Source organism: Pezoporus wallicus, unplaced genomic scaffold (genome assembly GCF_028554395.1).
Source record: "Pezoporus wallicus isolate ANWC-B61680 ecotype Strahan unplaced genomic scaffold, APGP_CSIRO_Pwel_v1 contig_7866, whole genome shotgun sequence".
Lineage (NCBI taxonomy): Eukaryota > Metazoa > Chordata > Aves > Psittaciformes > Psittacidae > Pezoporus > Pezoporus wallicus.
The window spans coordinates 1,976,984-2,001,085 of NW_026636013.1; the positions used below are offsets into that span (position 1 = coordinate 1,976,984).

Here is a 24,102-nt window from a genome sequence, read left to right on the forward strand (position 1 = left end):
TCTTCCCACTTACAAGACACTTTCCTCCATGAAAGCACAATATATTTACAACCTTCCAAGCATATGTAACATACCACTGGGCATTCAATGTATCTTTATGATGCTACCAGAAGTTAGCTCATAACAGCAGTCTCCAAGGTTTGCATCAGCACTGAGCAGATCCCTAAGAAACAGGAGAATATGGCTTGCTCAGGCTACAGGTCCACTTTGGTTAAGCATGCTTTATCAGCCAGGCACAAACATGAAGGTTTTCTTTCCTGTCACAAAGTGCTCAGTCAAGGGAAGCATGACAAGTAAGCTAAAATATATCAGTACTGTCACTGTAGCATTGACATAAATATTATTTCTTACAAACCTTGATATGAAAAATGAAGTTAAAATGCATAAAATTTGGAAGAGGGGTTATTTGAGGACAGGGAAAAGGAGGAGGATGCTTGTTCAAAGTCACTGGGCAAAATGGTAAACTAATCTACATAAAGAAGATAAGCATTTCTGCAAACAGAAAATAACTAAATTATTCTTCCCCAGCGATATAAACATGTAGGATACATAAATTTAACGAATAAGCTATGCAGAATTCTCTGCTGGATGACTGCTGAAGTACAACTATATAGCGCTTCTGTTTTCAGAAGACAGAATGATTGGCGGAAAATAAAGTAACAGATCACAAGAAATGTGATTCAGCATTTAAAGGTATTTCCACTGATTTCCATTGATTACATTTCAGTGCAACAGCAAAAGAATCAGGGCAAGTGTTTTATTTCAGTTACTTCTGCCTTTATATCAAAAGAAAAAAACGGAGACAGAACTCTTGTCAACCAAATTAGTTCAGAGAATATTAACTGTTCTTAATTTTGAGTATAACTCAGTAAATATGTTAGTACTATGTAATTTGATTCAAAGCATCAGATATGTAACAATATCTCCGTTTTAAATCACTGAGGACACATGCAGTAATTCCTATTTCTCTACACAGGTGCAGCACAATGTTCCTATATATAAGAACACCCTATCTGAGGAACTCAAAGAGCACAACACAACTCATGTGGCCTTAACTACTACATATTCAAACAGGTCAAAATCAAAATCTGGCAGACTTTTACAAAGCCCTCAGAAAAGAGAGCAGCCAAAGGCAAACCAAGACTTAACATAACCTGTCCCGTCATGCCTGATGTAACTTGACAGGCGTTGAGTTATGCACCTCTGACATCCACAAATGACCAAGATACAGAAATGAGTTAAAATCCTCAAATCAGAAGATAAGTTTTAGGAAGATTAAGTAAAAGCAATGGTGAATTCATTACTATCGGGTAAGACAACATATTACACTTGTGCAAGAAGTTTGTGATTTTCAGTTTTCTTACCACTTGTACAGTAGTTGCCAATGCGTATTCACACAGAGCTGAAAAACCAGTTGTTACAGGGCTCCAACATTCCTCTTTAGTGCCAGCTACACTCAGGTCTACTTCACAGCAGTCTCAGCTATAACAAGGATTACTTCAAAATACCCCCTTCTCATACTCAAGCCTCTGATGGCAGTTTTCAGCCCCCTCTGCGCGCAACATGCCACAACAGATGCATGACCAATTGAACCACGAAAAATTTCACTGATGTTGAAACTGAAAGGTTAATGGGGTCCTATTCCTGAAGTATCTCAGAATTAAACAAGTTCTGGCATGAAAGAAGCTAACTCCACAAGCCAGACGGGAGATTACAGGAACTCAAACTCAAGTTTGCTGCTTCTTCCTAGCATTATTGTAGAAAAAACTGCAGGTGTTATATAGCTCTGAAAAAGGCCTCTTAAAATAATCCTCTAACACACAGAAAACACACACAGATGACAAAATGCAAAGCAGATCTCTTGAGAAAAGGCACACTATGGTTCACTCAGAGTGCTGTTACATACTAAGATTTTGGGATCCCTTGGTTTGTTTTCACAATGCCCAAAACAATAAAACCCAGGAAAAAAAATATTAAAAAAAAAATACAAAAAAACCCAAATCCAATAAAATGTTTGAAGAATTTTTAACACCTGGTTATCATATCTGCCATATATTTTAATGGCTGTTATCTATTTTTGCCCCTAAGCAGGTCATTGCAATTCTCCTCTATCTGAAAGCTATACAGCTGTCAGAAATGATTTATTCACTCCCTGTTAGAGAAGTGTGTTGCTTTACAACATAAAATACAGCCTCTACTAGTTATCCATTCACCTTTCAACTGGTTTAGGATTTGTTCTGGTTTCTCTTGAACTTTAGAACTTACAGAGTTCCCTTCTGATAAGGACCCAGATACAGGGAACCCTAGAAGTGGACCTTCACAGTGTCTTCACTTAAAAGTCCATCCCCAGCTGATTCCCAAAAATGAAGCAGCAGTAACTCAACATTCACAGTGGCAAGAAAAAGGAAAAATAATTCCTTTTCCTTCAACACCAGCACAGAGACTTCATAGGCAAATGTAAAGGAGCCTTTAACTTCAAAATAAGGAAACACAATCCAGTTTCTCTCTTAGACCACAACAGAGTCCCCTTTCCATTTTGCCACGATTTTAAGGCCAGCTCTGATCACTAATACTTCTAGGGACTGAAAGACCACTACATCTCCAAGAAGCAAGACCAACACACAAGGGAGGATGCAAATATGCAGTATTTCTATCCTACCAGGTCTGGCACAGGGAATTCTCCATGGAGCAGACTCCAAGGCCATCACCTCATCCACCTCATAAAGCTCTGGTAACGAATACACAACCTGAATCTATAAGCACTCTCCCAGGGCAAAACCAAAACATGCTGTACATTTTATGACCCACAGTACCACTGCTTGTTAAACAGCATAGGCATTTCACAAATACTATAAAGTCTTTCATACATTTCTTCTTCTTGTTCTTTTTTTTTTGGTAAATATTAAATGGAAGCTTTGCAGCAAGTGCACAGAAACATTATTTAAATATTATACTTTTGTACTGGTTACCAATATTAGCTCCTTATATTGGTCCCACACAAAATAACTGACTGATACAATACTTTAAAAATGAAAACATAAAACTATTATACCATAAACTTTGCCTACTATAGGCACATTATGGCAGAGAGATAAAACTCATCAGGCTCCTGCCTGCCATGGCTTCAGATGATATCAGCAATCAACTTCAGTGCACATCTGAGTGGCCTTGAAAGGAGACACTGTGACATGAGCCTGCGGATAAAAAAGGAAAATTCAAGCCCTTAAAAAGGATTGCAGTGTTGAGATAAGCTGGTGACACCTGTGCTCCTTTATCTGGAATCAGCATCAGAATTTGACTTTCAAGAATTTAGGATGTTTAAAAGTCTGTAAATAAATTAATTGAGGGAAAACAATCTGTTAAAGAACTTCATTACTCACGGTTTCTCCACCACAGAAGCAAAGATTAGAGCTAGACAAAACACACAAAGATACTCCTTCCAAGGGATCAATTTGTCCACAGAGACCAGGGTTAACCCTGAAGCACACTTGCAATTCTGTTCTGCCTTTTTCTAGGAAATGAACAATCTCTGCACTACAGCATCAAGCAAAAGGCTAGAGCAAACTTAAAGAGAAAAACAGCAACTACTTTGGGATGGAAAAAATACTTTCCAGCAATTTTGTTAATCAATACAAAACTAATGCTTTAAATACTTAAATGCTAAGGCATACAGATGTGATTTAGTGTTTCCCTAAAAATAATGTATTCGAAATTCTCTGGAAAAAAACAGGCCATTCAGTTACATGTTCGAAGTCTACTGAATCATTTGCTTTCTTCAGAGGGCACAGGAAAATAACCCAGTCAAATCTTTCACATACTTAAATGCTAAAACAGAGGTTTTAAAGATTCCATTCCTGTATCTTAATTTCACAGTGTCATCCCGGCAAGTTAGTTAAACTGAACAATAAGCACACCTCTTAAGGCAGCAGGTGCTCTCTGACTACTGAGAACAGAAACTTGTACACTTCTTGCTGCTATACTGGGTGGTGCTCCTTACAGAGAGATTTTGATTCCTCTGTTTGTGGATGTCTACTTTATGAACTGAGAAGCATAACACAGGAAAATGAAAAAACTGTATCTGAAAAAAGGAGACCCCCATTACTCTGATTTAACACTTGTTACAAAAGGCACATGTACCTGTCCTTTTCTGTGCCAGAAGTCCCCATTCAAAACTGGCAATTTAGGAAACTATTTTCAAGTTATAATTTCAGATAACTAATCACACGAAAATTATGGTCATGAAAATAGCTGATACACAATTATAAAGTTAATTTGTATGATTAGGCATCAAATCTTTAATTAAAATTAAAAATATATATTTCTTAGTTTTCGTAAGTTTCTTAATGACATTTAAACATTGTTCATCTCTCTAGCACATTCACGTTTCAAGGTGGTGCATCATTTGTAAATAATCATCCATGTTAACTTCCTACAGCAAACATTTAATAAGCAATGGGTTATACATAAACAGAGAGGGAGGGGAAGAGAGGGAGGGACAGAGACACTGTATTTGCTTAGAATTTCCACAACAGTATATTTGGCTTCTGTACCACTTTGCTGTGTTTTGGGTGTATCCTACAGTTCCCAATATCCTGCAGTGTATAAACAATCAGAAGTCACAAACTATTCTCCATGCTTTTAAGTATATACATATATATGCAAATAGGTGTATGTGGGAATTGCCACTAGGATTACTCAAACTTTAAAAAATTAAGAACGAGCATATTATGACATACCTGGGCCTATCAGCCAACTGTGAATTTACCCCACGCAAATGACATTTTCCACATAGCAACAGAGAAAACAGAATAAATGGCCAAGAGGACTATCAAGGATCACTTGAAATGGAAAACACTGGAATTAAATTGGTAGGATTTAAATTGTAACAAGAAGCTTCTGAAAATATATTCATTTCAAAACCAGAACAAGGAAAAAACAACAGTCAACTAGAAAGCAGACAATTCTTCATTAGTCTATAGGAATTTATAACTCATCAATCAGCAGGAGGTGAGGAAGCCCAGCTGAATCAGAAAATAAGCACTGTTTGTGAATAACAAGATTTTCTCTTAAGCATGAAAATCTGTAATGAATGATAAAGAATATTTCAATGGCAATACAAATAAGGCAGGAATTACTTACTAATATTCTAACAGCTAACAATCTTTTCAAAATGACAGAAGAGCACCCTCACAGAGAAAATGCTTATATACCCTGGTTAGCAGATACAGCTGAAAGGATAAACACAAACCAGAATTAACGACATTAACACAGCTTGCAATTATTTTTCCTTAATTAGAAACATATTTTTCCATTTCCTAAAGACAAAGTTAAAACATGAGAAAAAACTGAGATGATAAATGCCAAAGCAAAGACGTTCAAAGCCTCTGCTGTCTTTCAATTGCCTAGCTGTAGTTCCAGTGCCCATCACTGCACAATACTCAGTTTACAAACAATAGCAGGATGAATGCTGATAGTGGACTCTGATGCTGACTGTTGATCCACCAATTAAATAGAACCACCTCCAAGCAGAAACACAACAGGTGTTTGCTGAACCTTGTCCCCGACACAGCTACTGCTGCTGAACACATCTAGTGAATGAAGGTACAGAAGGCAATGGAGAGACCATCACTGGGCAGGGCACATACTCTGCTAAAATGCCCATTTTGTATTTAATATTCCATAAAACACTGTACACTTGCACTGGGGGTATTTAACAGCTGGTTTTCTCTTCAGGTACAAGAAACTGCAGAACGCCAAAGGGCTGTTTATTACAGCGTATAAAACTTTTACTTTCAGGAAACAGGAGCATCCGAGAAATTGGGGAAACGCAGACAGTAGCTAGAAGTAGGTATGAGCAGGCAATAACAGAGAGATGGCAGAATAATATCACCTTCTGTCTATTTACTTTCATATCCAATGTTTGTAAAGTAGCATCAGACAACATGGAGACTTTATTGCAATTTCAGAAATGACTGTGGACTGCTCTAAACCAATGATGGAACTGGAACACAAGAGGTTCCACTTAAACTTGAGAAGAAACTTCTTCTCAGTGAGGGTGACGGAACACTGGAACAGGCTGCCCAGGGAGGTTGTGGAGTCTCCTTCCCTGGAGACATTCAAAACCCGCCTGGACACATTCCTGGGTAACATTATCTAGGTGTTCCTGCTCCGGCAGGGGGATTGGACTAGATGATCTTTCGAGGTCCCTTCCAATCTCTAGCATACTGTGATACTGTGATAAAAGTTATATTAAAAATGGCCAAGATTTCAAATCTCAGAATTTGATCTGGATAAGGGGCAGTTTCCAAAATACTGGCAGTGTAACATTTTGTAGGTTTTATCTGCCACATTTCTCATCAGGCTTCAAATCAAGATAGGCAAACAGACATGTACAGAAATTAAATCTTTCCTTTTTTCAACTAGCCCAAAATTCCTTCAGTAAAAGATGAAAGTAAACATGTTTTCTTAATAAGTGCTCTGGATAAGCTGTAGATAAAATACATTAAAATTATTGTCTAGAATGTCACCTGTTGACTATCAGAAACTAAATATTCTGAACACTAATCTTTTGTGAAATGTAATCTTTTAAAAGGTTCTTCTATTCACTGGAAATGAAAGGGAACCAAAACAATAATGCCACAAATGCTTGAGCACTTGACTGCAGTTTCAAATTGCAATATTGCCTCCTCCTTCAGCATCTATCTTGTAAATAAGTACATTACAGAATGGGGAGAGCAGAGAGGAATGTTACAGATTTCTCCCCCCCCCCCCCCTTCCCCCCCAATATATGTAATTTGATATGCACATCACCTTTCACCATTTGGCTAGCCTTCAACTTTAATTTAACCTCTGAATTTTACTTGCTTATCTGGCACGTAATTTTTGCAATTACTAAACCTGCCTACATAATCAAGTACAGTATATTCTGGAAGTCACCTTTTCTAGAAGAAAACACTTCCTCTTATCCAGTAGTAACATATGTCCTGATATAAATCCAATTTTCTTTTCAGTGCGCGAACAATGCTCTCCAACACATATAGAGCAGCAAATTTTAACTGTTAACAGAAGTTTCATGTTTCAAGTTCCTTTTCCCCTTTGTGCAGTGCTATCAGGCAAGGAAAAACCAGACTATGAAGCACAGCTGATGGCTTGACCGCATTCCCACCAAGCAGTATTTATTGCCCGCATAATACCCAAATCACTCTCAGCACTCAAACTAAAAGTTGAGAACTACAGATACCGTAAGGCTGACTATGGCTCCTCCAGAAATTAGGAGGCCAGAACTGAAGTATGCTAGCAACTTAGTTTTGAAAAGCCTATGCCATTTCTGTGGCTGACCCTGAGAAAGCCAACACCTTGCTCTTTCCTTTAAAGCAAATGTCAGTCTGTATATGCATGCCATTGTACTGCTAAACACTAAAACCGTATTTCACACTGAAAATCTAACTTGTTTTGCATGTCCATATAAAAGGTATTGGTATGTGGTAACTGTTTTTCAAAATTACACAGTTTTGTTAAGAAAAAAAAAGTATTTTTCAACATTGTAGTTGTATGAAAATTTGTCGTGGTGTGCTCACAGACCCTCAGTGTAGCCTAGGCCCAGCAAAATTAAACTATCAAATATCTAAGGATGTCTGCTGCTCATGTACCAGCATATTTCTGTAGGACTGTGGCATGTGCCCTCTTGCCTAGGAAATAAAGGAGCATACTCTAAAAAAATCCACAGACAAACTTACTTTCCTGTACAAGAAGCAACCCAAATCTAATGCAGAGGTTTATATACAAGGAATGTCAACTTATTTATTCTTTTAAGGCTAGTACTATCTCTCCTTTAAAAGTAAGGTCACATCCATAGAGTTCTATTTCTTGTTTTTGTCTTTTATATGCTTACAGGTATTCTGTTCTCTAAGGCTCATCTGATATAGCTCAATATACACATTCTCTGAGCAGCCACTATTGTCAGAGACACTGACTTGACCAACTGTGGGATTTCTCAAATTCTCTGCTGCATGCCAATACAACACTTGAAGACAAGTATGTAAGGCACTTTTTGGAAGGAGGCAAAATTTAGTAAAGGCCTATTTTGCTCTTGCTTCTTAACCTTACAGAGTAATCAAGTGGTTCATCTTTCTGAAAGTTAGTCATACAGTGAGTATGTTAGCATACTACATACACAGTAAATACTCATCAGAAAATAACGTTGGCAGTAACAGACCCTTAGTCTGAAGGAGGGAGGGAGACAGAAGAGCAGTTGGTCAGCTACCTTTTAAATATAGTTTCACAGAGAAATTTTTTTTTTTTTTTTTTTTTACAATAAAAGACCTATTGTACAGTATACAGACAAGTAAAGAAATTAGGAAAATGAGTCTCTGGCTGTTATCAGCAATATTTGGTTTACATGTTCCTGGCAGAAACCTATGTGGAATAGCTCCTACATTCAGATGGAAACCCTGATTTTCTCTACAGAAAGGTTTTAGTTGTAGGGTCTTTTTATATATACATGTATAAATATATATATACATACACACACCAATCCCACAACTAAAACCAACCTGTTCTATAAACATTACAGTATAATTTTACTTTCAAGGAAGCAATTTTACTACAAGAATTAGATTAACTTTCTACTTGTTTTGAACTGGCAGAGAACATCTCTATTTCTTTTCGTACGGTCCTCAGAAAACTGGCACAGCCTAAAGGAGCTCCCAAAATCTGGATTTGACTTTAAGAGTTGCCTCAATACATCACCTGGGAAAGTAAACAGGTACATTTTCCTAAATGTAGTTCCACTGATTTCAGTTGAGCTTATTTACAACAGATTAGTATTTAAATCTACGTGAGTTTTAGAGCCGAGAAAAGGATATTTAAGTAAGCAATTTGGAACACTGAAATTACTACTTCAGTCTGTAGTATCAATGAATAAAACAGTATTTCTCTACCCATTCACCATATGTCTTCGGATGTGTTTCAAGGGCTTTTAATTCTCTCACAAATATTATTTGGTGACATGGAGATTGTTTTGCTTGAAAGATGCCTGCTGTTATTTTTAATTCTAGCTTGCGGGCATCAAGATTCTGTCTTTAAAAAATAAAAATCTTTTATAAGGGGGAAATAAAAGAATTTCCGTTAAGGGGAAGAGGGCATACATTAACTTTATTAAAAAAAAAATTCTGTTTCCAAGAATCCAGCACACTATTTGTAAGATTATTTAATATCCAAGTTGCTTTAGCTTTCTTTTTTTCTAAATCTCATCAATCCTTTTTGTTTAATTCCATCATTCTGGTAAAAAAAAGAGCTGAGGACATTGCTGCTGTCTGAGGTTGAAAACACATTAAGTCACCCACTGTTAATATACTATATTAATAAGCACAAGCATGAATACATAAAGAGTGTTATTCATCACAACAACCTTCATTTGCAAGTAATTTCTGATTCTCCTTTGTTTACTAGGTCAGTGTTCCACCATGGAGATGATAATGATCCTTTTCAATCGAAGGAATGAAATGGAAATAATTAACGGTAACTACCAATGTATTAACTATTTAAGATATACAGGCAAGTGCCTGGGGCTAACACCTATATATTACCATAAGGAAACCGTGACTTTTTCCTCCCATCTGGTTTAAGATCCATTAAGAAAATGCACTAACCACAAGTTTATTTATGGGATCAAAAAATGCTATCATGACCCAGTCCGAGATAATTACTTCAGCCTGCTAGGATAAGAAAGCTTACTTGTTGCAAAACAAATAAACCCTGCCACAAAGGGATAAACAGAAGACAGAAAGAGAAGAATGCAAAGAAAATATCATGGGTGAACAAAGAAACCATACCAAGACAGTAAGACAGACAGAGATAATGCCATTTAGCAGCGACACAGAACTTCTTTCTTGAACTAAGTTATGGGTTTCTCTCCAAACAATAAGTAAATATTGTCAGACTCCTACTTGAAAACTGCTGCAGAGATCTTTCCAGAGATCAAACAGGCTCCTGGGTCAACTATTTTCCAGATTACAGCTAGGCATTACCAGAAGACATCAACAACAAAGCTTTATCAGCACATACTTTTCCTATTATTTTCTAACAGATATAAAGAAAAAAGTACCCAAGTTACTTGAGGAAAGAGAACTGTAGCAAGCAGTAAGAAGTCATTAGGACTATTTATAAATCAGATGCAATATACCCTCACAACAAGTGCTTTGAATACACAACTGAATGTGAAGCATCTTGCAAGAGTATGTTCCATGTACTGAATTAGTTTAAAAAGCATTATTCTCACACAGGTCCTGTTTAGCAAACTTATCATAGTATTTAATGGCAAGACTACAACAAGCTCAGATGCTTTAACATCACAGCAAACAGAAGTGCTTTACAGCTAGCAATGGACTTGAATATACAGTTTACGTGCACTTACTGAAACTTCACAGTAGTGAATCATACAGTATTGCACCCCTGCCAAAGTAGTTGTTATATCCAGAATTATCTTCTTCCACACACACCATACCCTTATTTAATAGGATCACAGAATGGTTTGGGTTAGGAAGGACCTGAAGATCATCTAGTTCCAAACCCCCTGCCATGGACAAGGACACCTCACACTAGACCATGTCGCCCAAGGCTCTGTCCAACCTGGACTTGAACACTGCCAAGAATGGAGCATTTATCACCTTTTTGGGCAACCTGTTCCAGTGCCTCACCACCCTCACAGTAAAGAACTTCTCCCTTACATCTAACCTGAACTTCCACTCTTTTAAGTTTAAACCCATTGCCCTTGTCCTATTGCTATAGTCCCTGATGAAGAGTCCCTCTTCCCTGTAGGCCCCCTTCAGATAAGGGAAGGTTACCTGCATCAGAACTATTTTGCCTTGATGAAAAAAAGGATTAAAATCCCCATGTAAGTACTGACAATGGCTCAAGCAAGTCAGCACATTCTCTTGAGATCTAGGTGCCTCCACTAATTTTTGTCACATAAATGAGAGAAATGAAGTCATATAGATACAGCAACATTTAGCAGTCTACTGACTTAACATGTGACATTCCCTACAGGTTTGATTAGCAAAGCATGATTAGACTGAAGGAGCTGCATGTGGAGATGATGGCATGGCCAACAAGTATTGCACAGGAAGCACTTGTGACTATTTCAGCAAATTTCTGCATAGCAGTTTTAAAGAGAAGTAGACAACACGACTGGAGAGTGCTTCTGACGTACAGAGCCATAAACTAAAACCTTCACTTGGACAAGAGCCACAGGCCAACAAAACCAAGGGAAGAAGAATACCAGACACTGAGCTGAAACCCCCCTTGGTCGCACCATTCCCCAACAGGACAGGACAGGACTGTATGTGCAGCTGGATCCCAGGAACCCAACAGTGGCAGGAAAGCAGCCCTTTTTGCCCTGCTGAGCCTCAGGGTGCCACCTGGTTTGCCAGGTAACCTGGCCACAACAGGCCCATCGCGTCCCATTGACTGCCTCTGAGCTCAGAGTCACACACGTTCCCACTCCCTGACAATAGAAGGAAAAACCTTTTGCAGTAACAGATCCTGCCTCTCAATTAGGAGATGCCAAGTCAATCAGATTTGAGTTCCCAAACAGAAGCCAAAGAGATTCCTCATTTACATGAGGAAAGAAACGCAAAAATAGATCGTTAGAGGAGATTTACATACAGCTGGACCCACTGAAACGGGGCACAGTATCAACTACAAAGATGGTAATTATCAAGAGTTTCTTTCCATGAATTGAAAATCTTAACATTGCTATTAACTCAATCTCTTTTCAGATTTTTATTTGGAAGAAAACAGTGTATATGCATTCCATGCTCTTCAAAAACAGAAAACCTACACAGCCTCAGAACCTATTTTAAGAATTACAACTCGTACCATGGTTTATTTCTAATATCAATCTGTAATTCACTGCATAAATTAAAGTGCACATTTCCAAAAATCATGAAGAAAATTACAGAGATCAAAGAACACATTCAACGATTCAATGCTACTTAAAAGTCCAAAGGTACAATGGGGAAATAAAGAAATCTTACCAGTATGTGGATAACCACACAAATCTGAAAGAACAAAGAAACAAAGATTATTTTATTTGCTTGACTATAAAACATGCAGGAGAGGTAGGAAACTAGGAATGTGCAGCAAATATTGAAATGCAAACATAATGTAATCTAAATCAGGGTTTTGAAATCAACATGCCATCCTGGAATCATTACACTGACCGTGCTCTAGTATATGCTGTATGTATTGTTTACTCGTAACTCCCAAATCACAGCAAAACAGAAAGAGTCAAGAGGAGAGAGATAAGAGACAGGAACTTCTGTATACTGTGGGTAGAAAAAGGATGGGCTGAGAAGAGCAGGCAGGTGACAAGTAAGGTAGGCTATGACAGAGATGTACAAAAAAGGAGAAAGGGAAAGGAGAGAAAGAACAGTCCAACCAAACCTACAGGGATGGAGGAAGGCAATGATCAGAAAGGAATGTATCTTCAGCTAGTTTTAACATTATACTAGCAACATAACAAAAAAAAAAACGAGAGAGAGAAAATAACATTTTAAACATTTTATTTCAAAAATCCTGTTGTCCAAAATACTTGTTAAATATAAAATTTTATGTACAAAGATTTCATTTGAGAATACATACATTTAAAAAGACAAAAAAAAAAGGGGGTGGGTGGGTAGGGGAGTCTGCTGCCTAATTCTAGCCTGTATTCCAACAGTTCTGGAGCTTCCTGAAGCTCACAAATATTCTAAAGACAAATACCATGCTGGGTTTACATCAGTTACCCAGCCACCTAGTAAGAGATGAGGCCCTCAGCTTATCTCAGCCACCAGGAACTGAAGGAAATTAAGACATCAGCTGTATGCACAGGACCTTTCTGCACATGCCAGTTCCATCACACAGTGGCTTACCCACAGTGAGCAACTCTCTTTAGCACACAGAAGTCACAGTCTCAGAAAGTATCACACTTCATTTCAGTAGCCACTGTGCATAAGCTGGTGTTATTACACCTTTTTCCATAAGAGTAACAAATACGTCGATATGCATGTGAAACCATTTTGAGATAATCCACACAAAATTAGAGACAGAAGAATTTGCTCCCTTAAGTTCTCTTCTCGTTTTCTACCCACACCCATGTGTAAATTCACTGCTGTTGAACTGCAAATTTATATTCAAAAACGAAAGCATGCAGTAAGGATTAAAAAAAAGGGGGGAAAAATAAAATAACCAAACCACACTACCACATGTATGCAAATATAAGAGTTCACACTGTTTGTTTGAAGTTCAGGTTCTCATGTAGTAACATAAAGCTTCAGTGTTTGTATTGCATAAACTGTGATTCAAATGCTTGTTACAAAAATAACTCCTTATTATAATTTTTTTAAAGAAATATGACTTAATGTCAAGAGCTTATTTTTCACAAAACATTCACTTCCAGTTAAATTTAACTTGGCAATGTTCATTTCACTTAAATATCCATTTTGCCAAGGGGAAACAAGTTCCTAGATGTAGAGTATACATCACTGCTTATATATGGAATTTTAAATTATTTTTTTGTTGTTGTTTGCTTTAGGTTTCAAAGGCAGTATTGGTTTGCTTCTTCCACAAAACAGCAGTTAAATTTCTCCTACTGAACATTATTTTTATCACAGACTGGATCTCTAGGACCATCTCAGTTACAGGAATCCTTCTTCCACCCTCAAACCCTCAAAAAAGTATGCATACACCTCCGCAAAACTTCAATTCTAATTTCTTTCTATGTCTGACAGAGTGGATAACTGCGTATCGTCAATGCAGCTCACTAGACACTTGTCATCCCAAATGAATTATCCTAAAAGGAAGGAGGACATTTAGCTGCAGGAAGCATGATTTCAAAGCTTAAAGTACAGCTGCATTTCCCAACTCTTCACACCCTTTCCACCTCCGCTGACTGACTGAATAAAATGCACATGGATTTCTGCCAGGTAGGGACAGTCACAACACAAAGCTTTAGGCATGAAGGGCCACCGAGAGCTATGCATCACAGAGAGCATCAGGTGGAATTGACATACAGCTCATAGCAGCAGCACATGCAAAAGATCTTGTTATTCACTCGTGAAGCTGGGTTTAACGTTTATTTTAACATCTGAAAAATCTACTACATATGACCACGTAAGAAATATCAAAATACCGATCAAAAGAAAGCTTCCATATCTTCATTTCAGAATCCCTTTTTAGGAACTCCAGACACAAATGAATCTATCAGTGACTACTATTTAATAGTCAAAACACTAAAATTTCAAACCATATATATGAACTATGTTAAAAGTTTAACTGCATTCCCTATTTTAAGAGGGGTGTGAATAGGGCAGAGAATTTCAAAGTAAGATCATCATCAGCAGTCTTTACTAGGTTGGGGATCCATCAAATCTAAGACCTTTCCTATAGCTCTAGTTGAAACTAGAGTTATCAACTAGAAATAAAATTCTTTCTGATAAGATGCTAATCCGTGGGCTTTTTCCTAAATATAAACATAGCAGAATAATGCACTGAATGGTTAGGCAAAACATTCTGCCATAACTGGACTTACCATATGAATTTTGTCTTTGTTGATTTCAGTTACAGTTTCATAAACTTAACTAATAAAACCAACATGAGTCCTCTGAAGTTCTCCAAAATGAAAAGAAAATAAAACAACCAGGTACCAGAACAGATCTGTAAAGATCCTGATTCATAACAGTTATGATAATATCTAACAGACACACAGGAGACTTCAATCCTATTACAAGCAAACCAACCAACTGCCTAGAGATAAAAATTCCTATTAGGATTGTCTACATGTTCTTGATCATAACTTTTTTTTTTTTCCTAACCAATATTTGACACTTGTTATTTTAACAGCATTCTTTTAGAAGGAGGAAGTTGGGGGGTAAACACACTACATGAGTAGAGACTATAGCTTACTGAATGTAAACTGTGTGTTACGTGATACAACACACAGACAACCTTTTCAAGCTAGAAAAACAGCTGAGATCAAAAACTCTGAACACTACCCTAGGAATCAAGAGGTCTAATTAATTTCAAGTGCAGAAAGACTTTCTTCAAGGTCTTTACATCACTTGCATCGTTTTACAGAACGACACAGCTCACAAAGCACTTTAGAGATGTAATTACTGCTTGTAAAGCTCACTGACCACAGCCTGAAAGTTTCTTTTAGCCAAAGCAAGGAAGCGTATCCTGCCTTGCTCACAACAGTTATAATTCCCAGACTTTGGATCTTCAACCAATGCAATCTTCTTTGGCAGGAACATCAGAAAAGAGGATAAAGAAACAACAACATACATATGTGTAAAATAGAACTACTGATGAATAGTAAAAAAACCCCATCAAGTGCAAGCACAGAAGCATAACTACAACCAGTCATTTCACATACATAAACTCACAATTCCTGAATTATCACCTCCTTAGAGAGTTCGCAGAGCACCGAGAAAGTGCTCTACTTCAAAACACCCTTGTTGATCAAGTATACCTTCTTTCTCACACAGTATTACTTTCAGTATCTTAAATCAATTAATTCTTTCAAGGAACAAAGACAGCAATAAGTTTCTTCAGCTACTGTAAAGCATTCAGTAATAAATAAGCATTCATAAATAACAAACAGCAACAAGAAGGTACCAGAATACTAATGTGCAGGGATAAACTGCACACCAGAAACAATTTTAAATGTGCCAATAATCCGCTTTTTTCCAAATCTAGGAAGTGATCCCTGTACTACCAGTCTTGCATGTTCATTGAGTAACAATGCACCTCATCATGACAGTTACAACTTCCTCTGTATCTTCTGGAACAGTTTTTTCTCCTTACAATCCACATTTTGGATTCAGGAATAACATCAAATCCCACCTGTAATGAAATACCAATACAGCAAAGAAAATAAGCTTTTAAAATTTCAACACAGTGTCATACCGGTTTCAATACCGTTGAAAGTAAATTTTTTCACTTCCCATCTGATATCTTCTGGATCTCAGCCACTGGCAGCATGTAAGAACCATTTTGCAGACACAGAAACAACCAAGTGAAAAGCCCGAGCTACAATTCTTTTAACTACAGTTGGGTGGGGTCTTTCCAAAAGAAAATTATGAACCATAGAAACACAGAATCAACTAGGTTGCAAAAGACCTTCAAGATCACTAACTCCAATCATTACCCCTGCACTGCCAAGACCACAACTAAACCATGTCACTAAGGGCCTCATCTACAGTTTTTGAACACTTCCAGGGATGGTGATTCCACCACTGCCCTGGGCAGCCTGTTCCAATGCCTGAGCACCCTTCCAGTGAAGAATTTTTTCGTCATATCCAATCTAAACCTCCCTTGGTGCAGCTTGTCCTATCTTGTTACCTCTTGTCCTATCGCTGTTACTTGGGAGAAGAGACCAGCCATCTCCATCCCCCTTTCAGGTATTTGTAGAACAGTACGGCTCCCCCTGCACCTTTTCTTCTTCAGACTAAACACCCCCAGTTCCCTCAGCCGCTTCTCATGCGACTTGTGCTCTAGACTCTTCACCAGTTTTGTCATTGAAGGCTGACTGTTCTTGCAAAGAGAGAGGGCATTGCAGGGATACCAGTGCAGACATTCTTCCCCCCAGTGTAGGTGGGTGTGGGAGATGTTACGCAAGGTGGGTGAGAATACACTTTTAATCTTAGGATTAATTCTACTCTATAAACATGTCTAGCATTCAAATATTACACTTTTCTGCAACATTTTTACACAAAGGTAGTAATGCAGTGCCACTCACAGCAACAAAAATATTGGTTTTATCAATGTATTTTGCTCAAACCATGAAAACCTGTGAGACAAGAGCACAACTTTTGCAGTGCAAGCTACATCTATGGTGGCTAGCTAAGGTATTTCAGTAGAATGGTTTCAGCATTAGCTTGACTTGAGAGAAATAGAATTATTTTGCAAAGAAATAAAGAGAGAAGTTACATCAGTTAGAGCATTACGCACATTCTTGCTGATCCGAGAAACTTGTCCTAGAGGGATGATAGTGGGTCTAATAAGTCCTTTACAGCTTGAAGGCCCAAAATATTACAGGAGTGATGAGAAAGGAAACAAATAAAAACAAATGGGGAAAAACTAAAAAAAGGTTTTCATGTAAAGTCTCCAACCAGATTTCACTAGCAATTTCCCATTAACACCTATCACAGCTCCTTGGCCAGTTTCTATACTGGTAAGGATTAGTCTTCAGGACAGTGCTGCTGGTTTTAAGGCCTTCCTCCATTCAATTCAGGCTAATGAGCACTCTGAATTTAACCAAGTCCTCACAGAAGAAGCTCAAGAGCTGCTGATGCTCAAACTGAACTGGTTGGAGAAATGGATTGTGATGATGTACAGGATCTACACATTAAACCCATCTCTGAATTACGGTCAAATTTCTGGAAAGAGTTTCAGCTTGGGAAACATGAAAATCCCAACAGTTCCGTTTCAGCAATTCTGGAATATTTGTTTTTAAAGTTGGATTGTAAGGAGACAAAACCATCACAGAAGATATGGAGGAAGTGGCAACTACTCCAATGAAGGCACTACCTTAGCATACTGATGGCAGTATTCTATCTAAATCACAAACTTCTAAATTTACAAAGTTTATTATCACTTACTAGCTCTTCACATACATTTAATTCACCATACATTAAATATTCTGCAGGATGAAATAAAAATATCATCCCATATGTCAGAATGCACACAGAAAATTAATAGTTTTTAAAAGTTATAGTTCAAGTTCAAAGGAAAAGAAGCGAAACTAATGCCGATTCAGTTCTACACAGAAAGCTCAAAGAAATGCTATATATTGTGTATGTTTTCAGTTTGCAAAGTGTATTTCATATTCTTGCAAAGATACTGAACAAGGGAGGTATTTATGCTACGCCTCATCTGCAGCTTGCTGGCAGGACAAGGACAGGCATTGGGGCACTGCACAGCCAGAAAAAGGCATTCACAGTGTCAGTAAGTCGCTAGATACACACAGCAAACAGCATCTTGCATGTTTCAGAAAATGGTGTCACACCATGTGGGTGCTTTTTGTACCATCTGACCTTGAACAAGGCCCGAGATGAAGTAAACATATGGTGAAAGTTTGAAAAATCTTCAGTAAGCATAGAAAATGAGATCAGACAGCTATGGCCACACAGCTGAGAGGTCTGCACTCTTTTAAAACATGTTATTCTTATTACATGTAAAATCTAAGGAAAAACAACCTACCTCAAAATACAATAGTCCTTCCATTTTCAGAGACCTATAATTCTAAGTCTTGTCATTCTGCTTCAAGTACCAATTTACCCAGCCAATACTGTTGATCTTGTGTAACTCACTTGCAAAGAAAACCTTGATCAAATGGCAGTACGCTAATGAAATTCATCAGAAGTAAGTTTGAATATGATTAATCTTAGCATGTGTGCCTCTGAAAGCTTCTGCAGCTAAATATGGAACTACTGACTTCATAAAAGGTGTAAATTTTGTGATTTAACGTGAACAATGTGAAAGTGAGGTTCTAGGAAGGCTTTGTACAACATGGTGATGCCTCTTGGGAGAAGCAGAGCGCAGCACAGAATAAACAGACAAAACTGAAAGCAGAAGAAAAAAAGCAAGCTGAGAGGTATGCATCACTAACAACATGCAGTATCATACTAAGTTCAGTCATGTAGGCCACTGCAGGCTCTATTTTTAATGTTTTGGTGCACAAGACTGCAAGCGGGAGCTTGATGCATGATCTCTGACATGCTTAGGTAGGTGATGCAAACAACAGTACTGAAAAGCATACGGATCATTTCTGTGCAGGAACTCTGGCTAAAGGAACAAGGAATTTTTCTTAAAAAGACTTTTCTGTAAACCAAATAGACCATTTTTAATTTAATTTTTTTTAAGGACTATCTTTTTACAATCCAGGTGTTAGCAGGCATGGCTGTGTGCAACATACTACATCTTCGATTTGCTTCTGAAGTGCTTATAGCTTGACTTTTGTGAATGTAGGTCAGGTCCTTCACGACGCGCAACCCATCACACCCTTGCTCTTGAAAACACCAGCATTCCCTTTCAGCAAAATTTCACTGTGTTTACAGGGCAGACATTTTAAAACTTCCCTGTATTTCGCTAAAATCTCAAAATTCCCATAACACCCAATAGACAGAGATACACAAATACTAACCTCATTTCAAAGACTCCCATATGTCAGTTTCAAGAAGGTGAAGGAAAAGATCTATAAACAAAGAAATGGCTTTTTAAACAGCAGTCCACTCTTAGGAGGCTGTGCATTACACAGCAAAAACAATTAACATGATTCACTCATTGTGAAAAGGGCTGAAGGGGTTTATCAGTGATGTACAATTGCACAGGATGACATTAACTGAGCCAGCAATGAAAAATGACCTTGTAACATTAACATGAGTTTAGAAAGGGGGGAAGGGGCAACCTGACTTTTCGGGGAAGGACACAATATGGGAGGGGCTCATTATTAAGAATTGTCTTTCCTTCAAGTAGCCTAGGAACTCCCCATCTAGCCTCTATTTCAAGAACAGCCTTTTGACTAACTCCATCACAGGCATCAGCTTTGCTTCATGTCATCATGTCTGTGGTAAGACATTCCTTTTGTCCCCTCCCCACAGCTCCATACTTGAAAAGCTTACTACAGAAATCATGCTTCAAACAGAGAAATCACTTTTGAGCACATCAGCACACACTGCTTTTTCACAAGTTAAACTGTCAACTTGTGGGTCTGACTGTGTGACCTGCTGATGTCTAAGCAGAGTCCAGGCTAGGGTCAGTCCTGCTGGCCAGGATTTAAACAGTGCATACAGCAAGATGCTTACATAGCATGCACAGACAAAAGTTCATGTGTAAATGTGATACAGAATCCAATACATCAAGTTTTCTACTATTTTTATTTATTGCTGTCATTAACACTGCTGTAAAAAACTGTCTGGACTGCAAACAGATAGAGCTAGAAATCTTCAAATCCTGAATCCACTGCCAGAATTTTCCTGAAGTTTTAAATGTGAAGCACTGAAAAATGTTGAAGCTCCCCCCTAGAAACAGGTCATCAAAACCAGATGGTAACCTCTGTTCACTACAATCATCCTCTTGCTCTTTGTCAAAAAAAAACCCAAAAAAAAACCAAAAAAAAAAACCAAACAAACAAACAAAATAATCCAAAAGTAAAAGTTTTCCACATCTGTAGATGTTTATAGAAGTTTGTTACCTTCTTTGAATTTTTGAGGGAGAAAAGGCACGAAAGAGAAATTCACTATTATAATTCTCCAGAATAAGTACTTTGATAAATCAAATCTCTTCCACAGACCACTTCATAAACACCTGTGAAATATTACGGAAATTGAGATTTTCTAACAGGGTACCAGTCACAGGACAGAGAAAACCTTGCTATAAATCCACTGCTACTGAAGTAGAATTCCTCCAGCTGTTCCTTAAAAACACACTACTGGATTTGGTATTGTATTTGAATTATAGGAGACAATTCAAAGGTGTGATCTTGAAGGCAGACTTGACAAGTTATTTCCTTATGAAGTATATAAGACTGGCAAACATCAAACAGTCCCACCAGTACTAAAACCTCCAGTAATATCACTCTTACAAGTTGACATCCGTCCCTCTCTTCCCTCTTCCCTTCTCATAGTGCCAGAAACAGGGTCAGCAACCGTTGCAAACCACACATCTCTTGTAAAAGCTTAAACAGGCCACACTTCAAAGGTTCAAATTTGATTTAAATTTCTGATTTAAAGGTTCTTAATATTCTTGTTTTATTCAAACAGCTTTACCCAGTAAAAAAAAAATTGTTTTATTAATTTCCATGAATATGAGCATGAAAGCAACTTCCACATGAAACAGATTAACTCAGACACTGCATATCATGATTTGTTACAGTCCCTGAAAGTACCACTCACAAGGTAGATGCTTGCTGCAGATACGAATTTGCCCTTTGAGAGCCTGTCGCAGCCACATGTATTGAGCTGGGTTGAAGGGCTCTCATTTGAAGAACAGTGAGGAACTCATATCTGAAGTACCAAAAAAGTCTCATTTCAGTGCATCAGTCTTTGTTACCACTCACTTAAAAAAATGAAAACAAGAAACTTTTTGAGAAACTCTTGGGAAACATATCATGACTTGTGGGAGGACTAAGGAATCAACATCCAGAATTTTCTCTTCACGACACAGATAACCAGGCTATTGTTCTTTCCTTGTGAAGAACATCATTGTAAAATGATAAAAATATCATTAGAATTTTCTACTGTGAAGGAAGGGGTTTTCACACCCCAGTGTCTCATCTGCAAACATCTGTATGCCATCAAACTTCAAACAAGTTTGATGGCATACAGCATAATATCTAGTCTAACAGGAAATAAAATATCAAAAACACAGTATCACTTTATTACATGTAGTAATCAGTCTACCACCTTTGACCAAGAGACCTTCAGAGAATATGACTCCCGCATGCAACAAAGCGCACTTCAAAAAGCTGGTTTACCCAAAGTATGTCCAGTTGTTTTGTGTGTACAGATACTTATCATCCATCAGTCTCACCAGTGAAAACTTATTTCTCAGAATCTATCTATAAAGAGGGACAAAATCAAAGTTAGGCGGAGAAACAAAACCCAAAATCATTCACTCTTTTTCAGAATTAAGGACCTCTTGCCTATTTGAACATGCAACATCACACAGCCAACTGCCCTAGATCAATGCCAGCAAGATGTAAAAATAAATAACACAAAGGTATTTTCTGTGTTCTAAGCTGCAGTTTAAAGGAGAAGAGAGACAGAGCACGCAGTCCTTGATCAAACAAATAAAACGATTTCTTTTTGCAAACAAACGCCAAGATGCAGAAACTTATCTGCAGTATATGCACGCTTCAACAAGCACACAGGCACTTACTATTTCCACACAGAGATAAAAAAAAAATATGATGGCACAAACCCCACACATCTCTGACCAGAAACTTTACTGCAGACTGTGTTGGTATAGATGGAGAAACCCGTACCATCAGAGACAACACTGGTGTTGGAAGAATTCATCATTCACAGATCAACAATTGGTTCTTTCATCTCTCTGGCTTTCTCAGACCAGACCATTATGCCTTTTTTTCCACTTACTGATCCTGTTACGCTTCAATTTTTCTGTTGCACGTAGCAAAGACAGCTAAAAACATTCATATTTCCAGAATGTGTCTCATTAAAAGAAATAATCTTAATCAGGGAGGGAACCCATCTCCTTCTATGGCCTCGTAACTCTGCCTGTGTCAAGAAGTGACAACATAAAACTCTGTAATAAAATCACAATCCAATAAGCCATGAAAAAAATGTGGAAGGCAAACTGAAGTGCACCAAAGTCCCTCTTTCTGGCTTTCTACCAAAACCGGTTCATGTAAACTAATCCATGAGATAGCTGACCTTTTACCAAGCAAAGTTTTAGGACTAAATACTGCAACTAATCAAAAACTAAATGACAAGTATATATTAACCCACATCTTTAAAATTAAGCTGTATCCTGGCTAACCACAACAGCAGCATATTTAGTCACTAGTAAAGGAACAGGAATACAGCTTTTCTGAATATCACTGCAGACAAGGAGAGGGTGAGGAGTTACTCGTGATTTCATAGAGCAGTGCCTCATCACGACAGTAACGGGGGGGGAGATAAAGTCACTGGAAGAGAAGGTTGTTACGAATAACATTTCTCCCACTTGCATCGCTGGCTGGGTTTGTCCTTTACACCGCCACCGCCTGGCAGGTGACATACCCAAAGGTGACGCCGGCTCTGTACCGCAGGGACGCGCTTCCAGCCCTGCCAACAGCGCAGAGACAATAACGGACCCTTCGGTTTGCCTCTGGGTCAGCCGGGCCTCCGCGGAGCAGACGAGCGCCCATAGTGTCTATAATGACACTTCAAGCCGCCCTGAAGGGAAACGCGTCTCGGCAGCGCAGACCCGGGACCAAACACTGCACCTTGCCAGAGGCTGCGGCGGGGCGGTGTGTGTGCTACCCAGCCCTCGCAGGAAGGGTCCCACACAGCTCTCCCTGGGGAAAGAAACCGCTCCGGAGGCTGCATCCCACGCAGATGTACCGACACCTCCGGCAGCCCCGCAGGGGCGGGCATGGGGACCACAACCGAGCCGCCGCGGCACTGAGGGGCGCGGTGGCGGGGCAGCGGCGGGACCGACCGGTCCGGCCCGGCCCCACCCGCGGGGGTAGCCACCCGGGGCAGAGCCGTGGCCTCACCGCGCGGAGAAGGGAGAGACGGGAAGAGAAGCAGGGGGTTCCCTGCCCGCCCTCACCGTCGATGTTCTCCCGGTCGCTGATGTGCTGCAGGTTGCAGCCCGTGTCCTCCCGGCTCAGCTCGGCCTCGGGGCGGTAGGACTCCAGGCGGGAGTGGGCATTCCTGCGCAGCTTGGGGCTGGAGGAGACGCAGCAGGAGGTGGTGTTCCCCATCTTCTCTGCCCTGCCCCGGCCCAGCCAGGCTCGGGAGAAGGCGAGGGGCGGCCGGTCAGCAGGGGCGGCGGGAAGCCATGGGCAGCGCCGGAGACGAGGAGGAGCGGCGGGGGAAGAGGCGGCGGCTGCGGCGCCCTGCGGCTGCACTGGCCGGCGGGTCCCCGCGGCGGTTCATCCGCGGAGGCAGACCCGCAGCGCGGCCCGCCGGCGTGGGCTGCGGCAACTAAGCCCTCCTGCGCGGGCAGGCAGCGCAGGGCCCGCCGAAGCACAGCCCCATCGCCGGCGGCGGGGCCGCCGCGCTCCTCCCCCGCCCCGCGCAGCCGCCGCGCCTGCTCCCAGCACGCACCCAGGCGGCAACGCCGCAACCTCCGCGGCAGTCGCAGACCAGCAGCAGCAGCACTAGCAGCAACGGCGGCAACAGCAGCCGCCCCGGGCGGCCCCGCTAACCGGTTCCGGTTCAAGCGGGCGGTAACGCCTCCCGCCAGGCGGGCTGCGGGAGCGGGCGGCCGGGGACGCTCCCGGGGGCCAGCAGCGCCTGCATCGGCCGGGTGCGGGGGCCGCTCTTAGCGGGCCGCCTACGGTGCTGAAGGGCTGCGGCCGTACCGCAGGAGGCTGGAAGCCAGCCTCGCAGT

The 24,102-nt window shown here is 39.8% G+C and overlaps 1 protein-coding gene across 2 annotated transcripts in view; it reads right to left on the minus strand.

Annotated features, from left to right (window-relative positions):
• The window catches only part of CCNY (cyclin Y), a 121,950-nt gene extending 98,169 nt beyond the window's left edge, over window positions 1-23,781 (minus strand). Inside the window, exon 1 of one of the 2 annotated variants that reach the window (XM_057398868.1) lies at window positions 23,317-23,781. In XM_057398868.1, the coding sequence (XP_057254851.1) occupies window positions 23,317-23,470 (154 nt within the window). In that variant the 5' untranslated portion in view covers window positions 23,471-23,781. The remainder of the gene's footprint in view (window positions 1-23,316) is intronic. The other variant, XM_057398872.1, reaches the window with a different exon arrangement.
• Window positions 23,782-24,102: the final 321 nt, after the last annotated feature.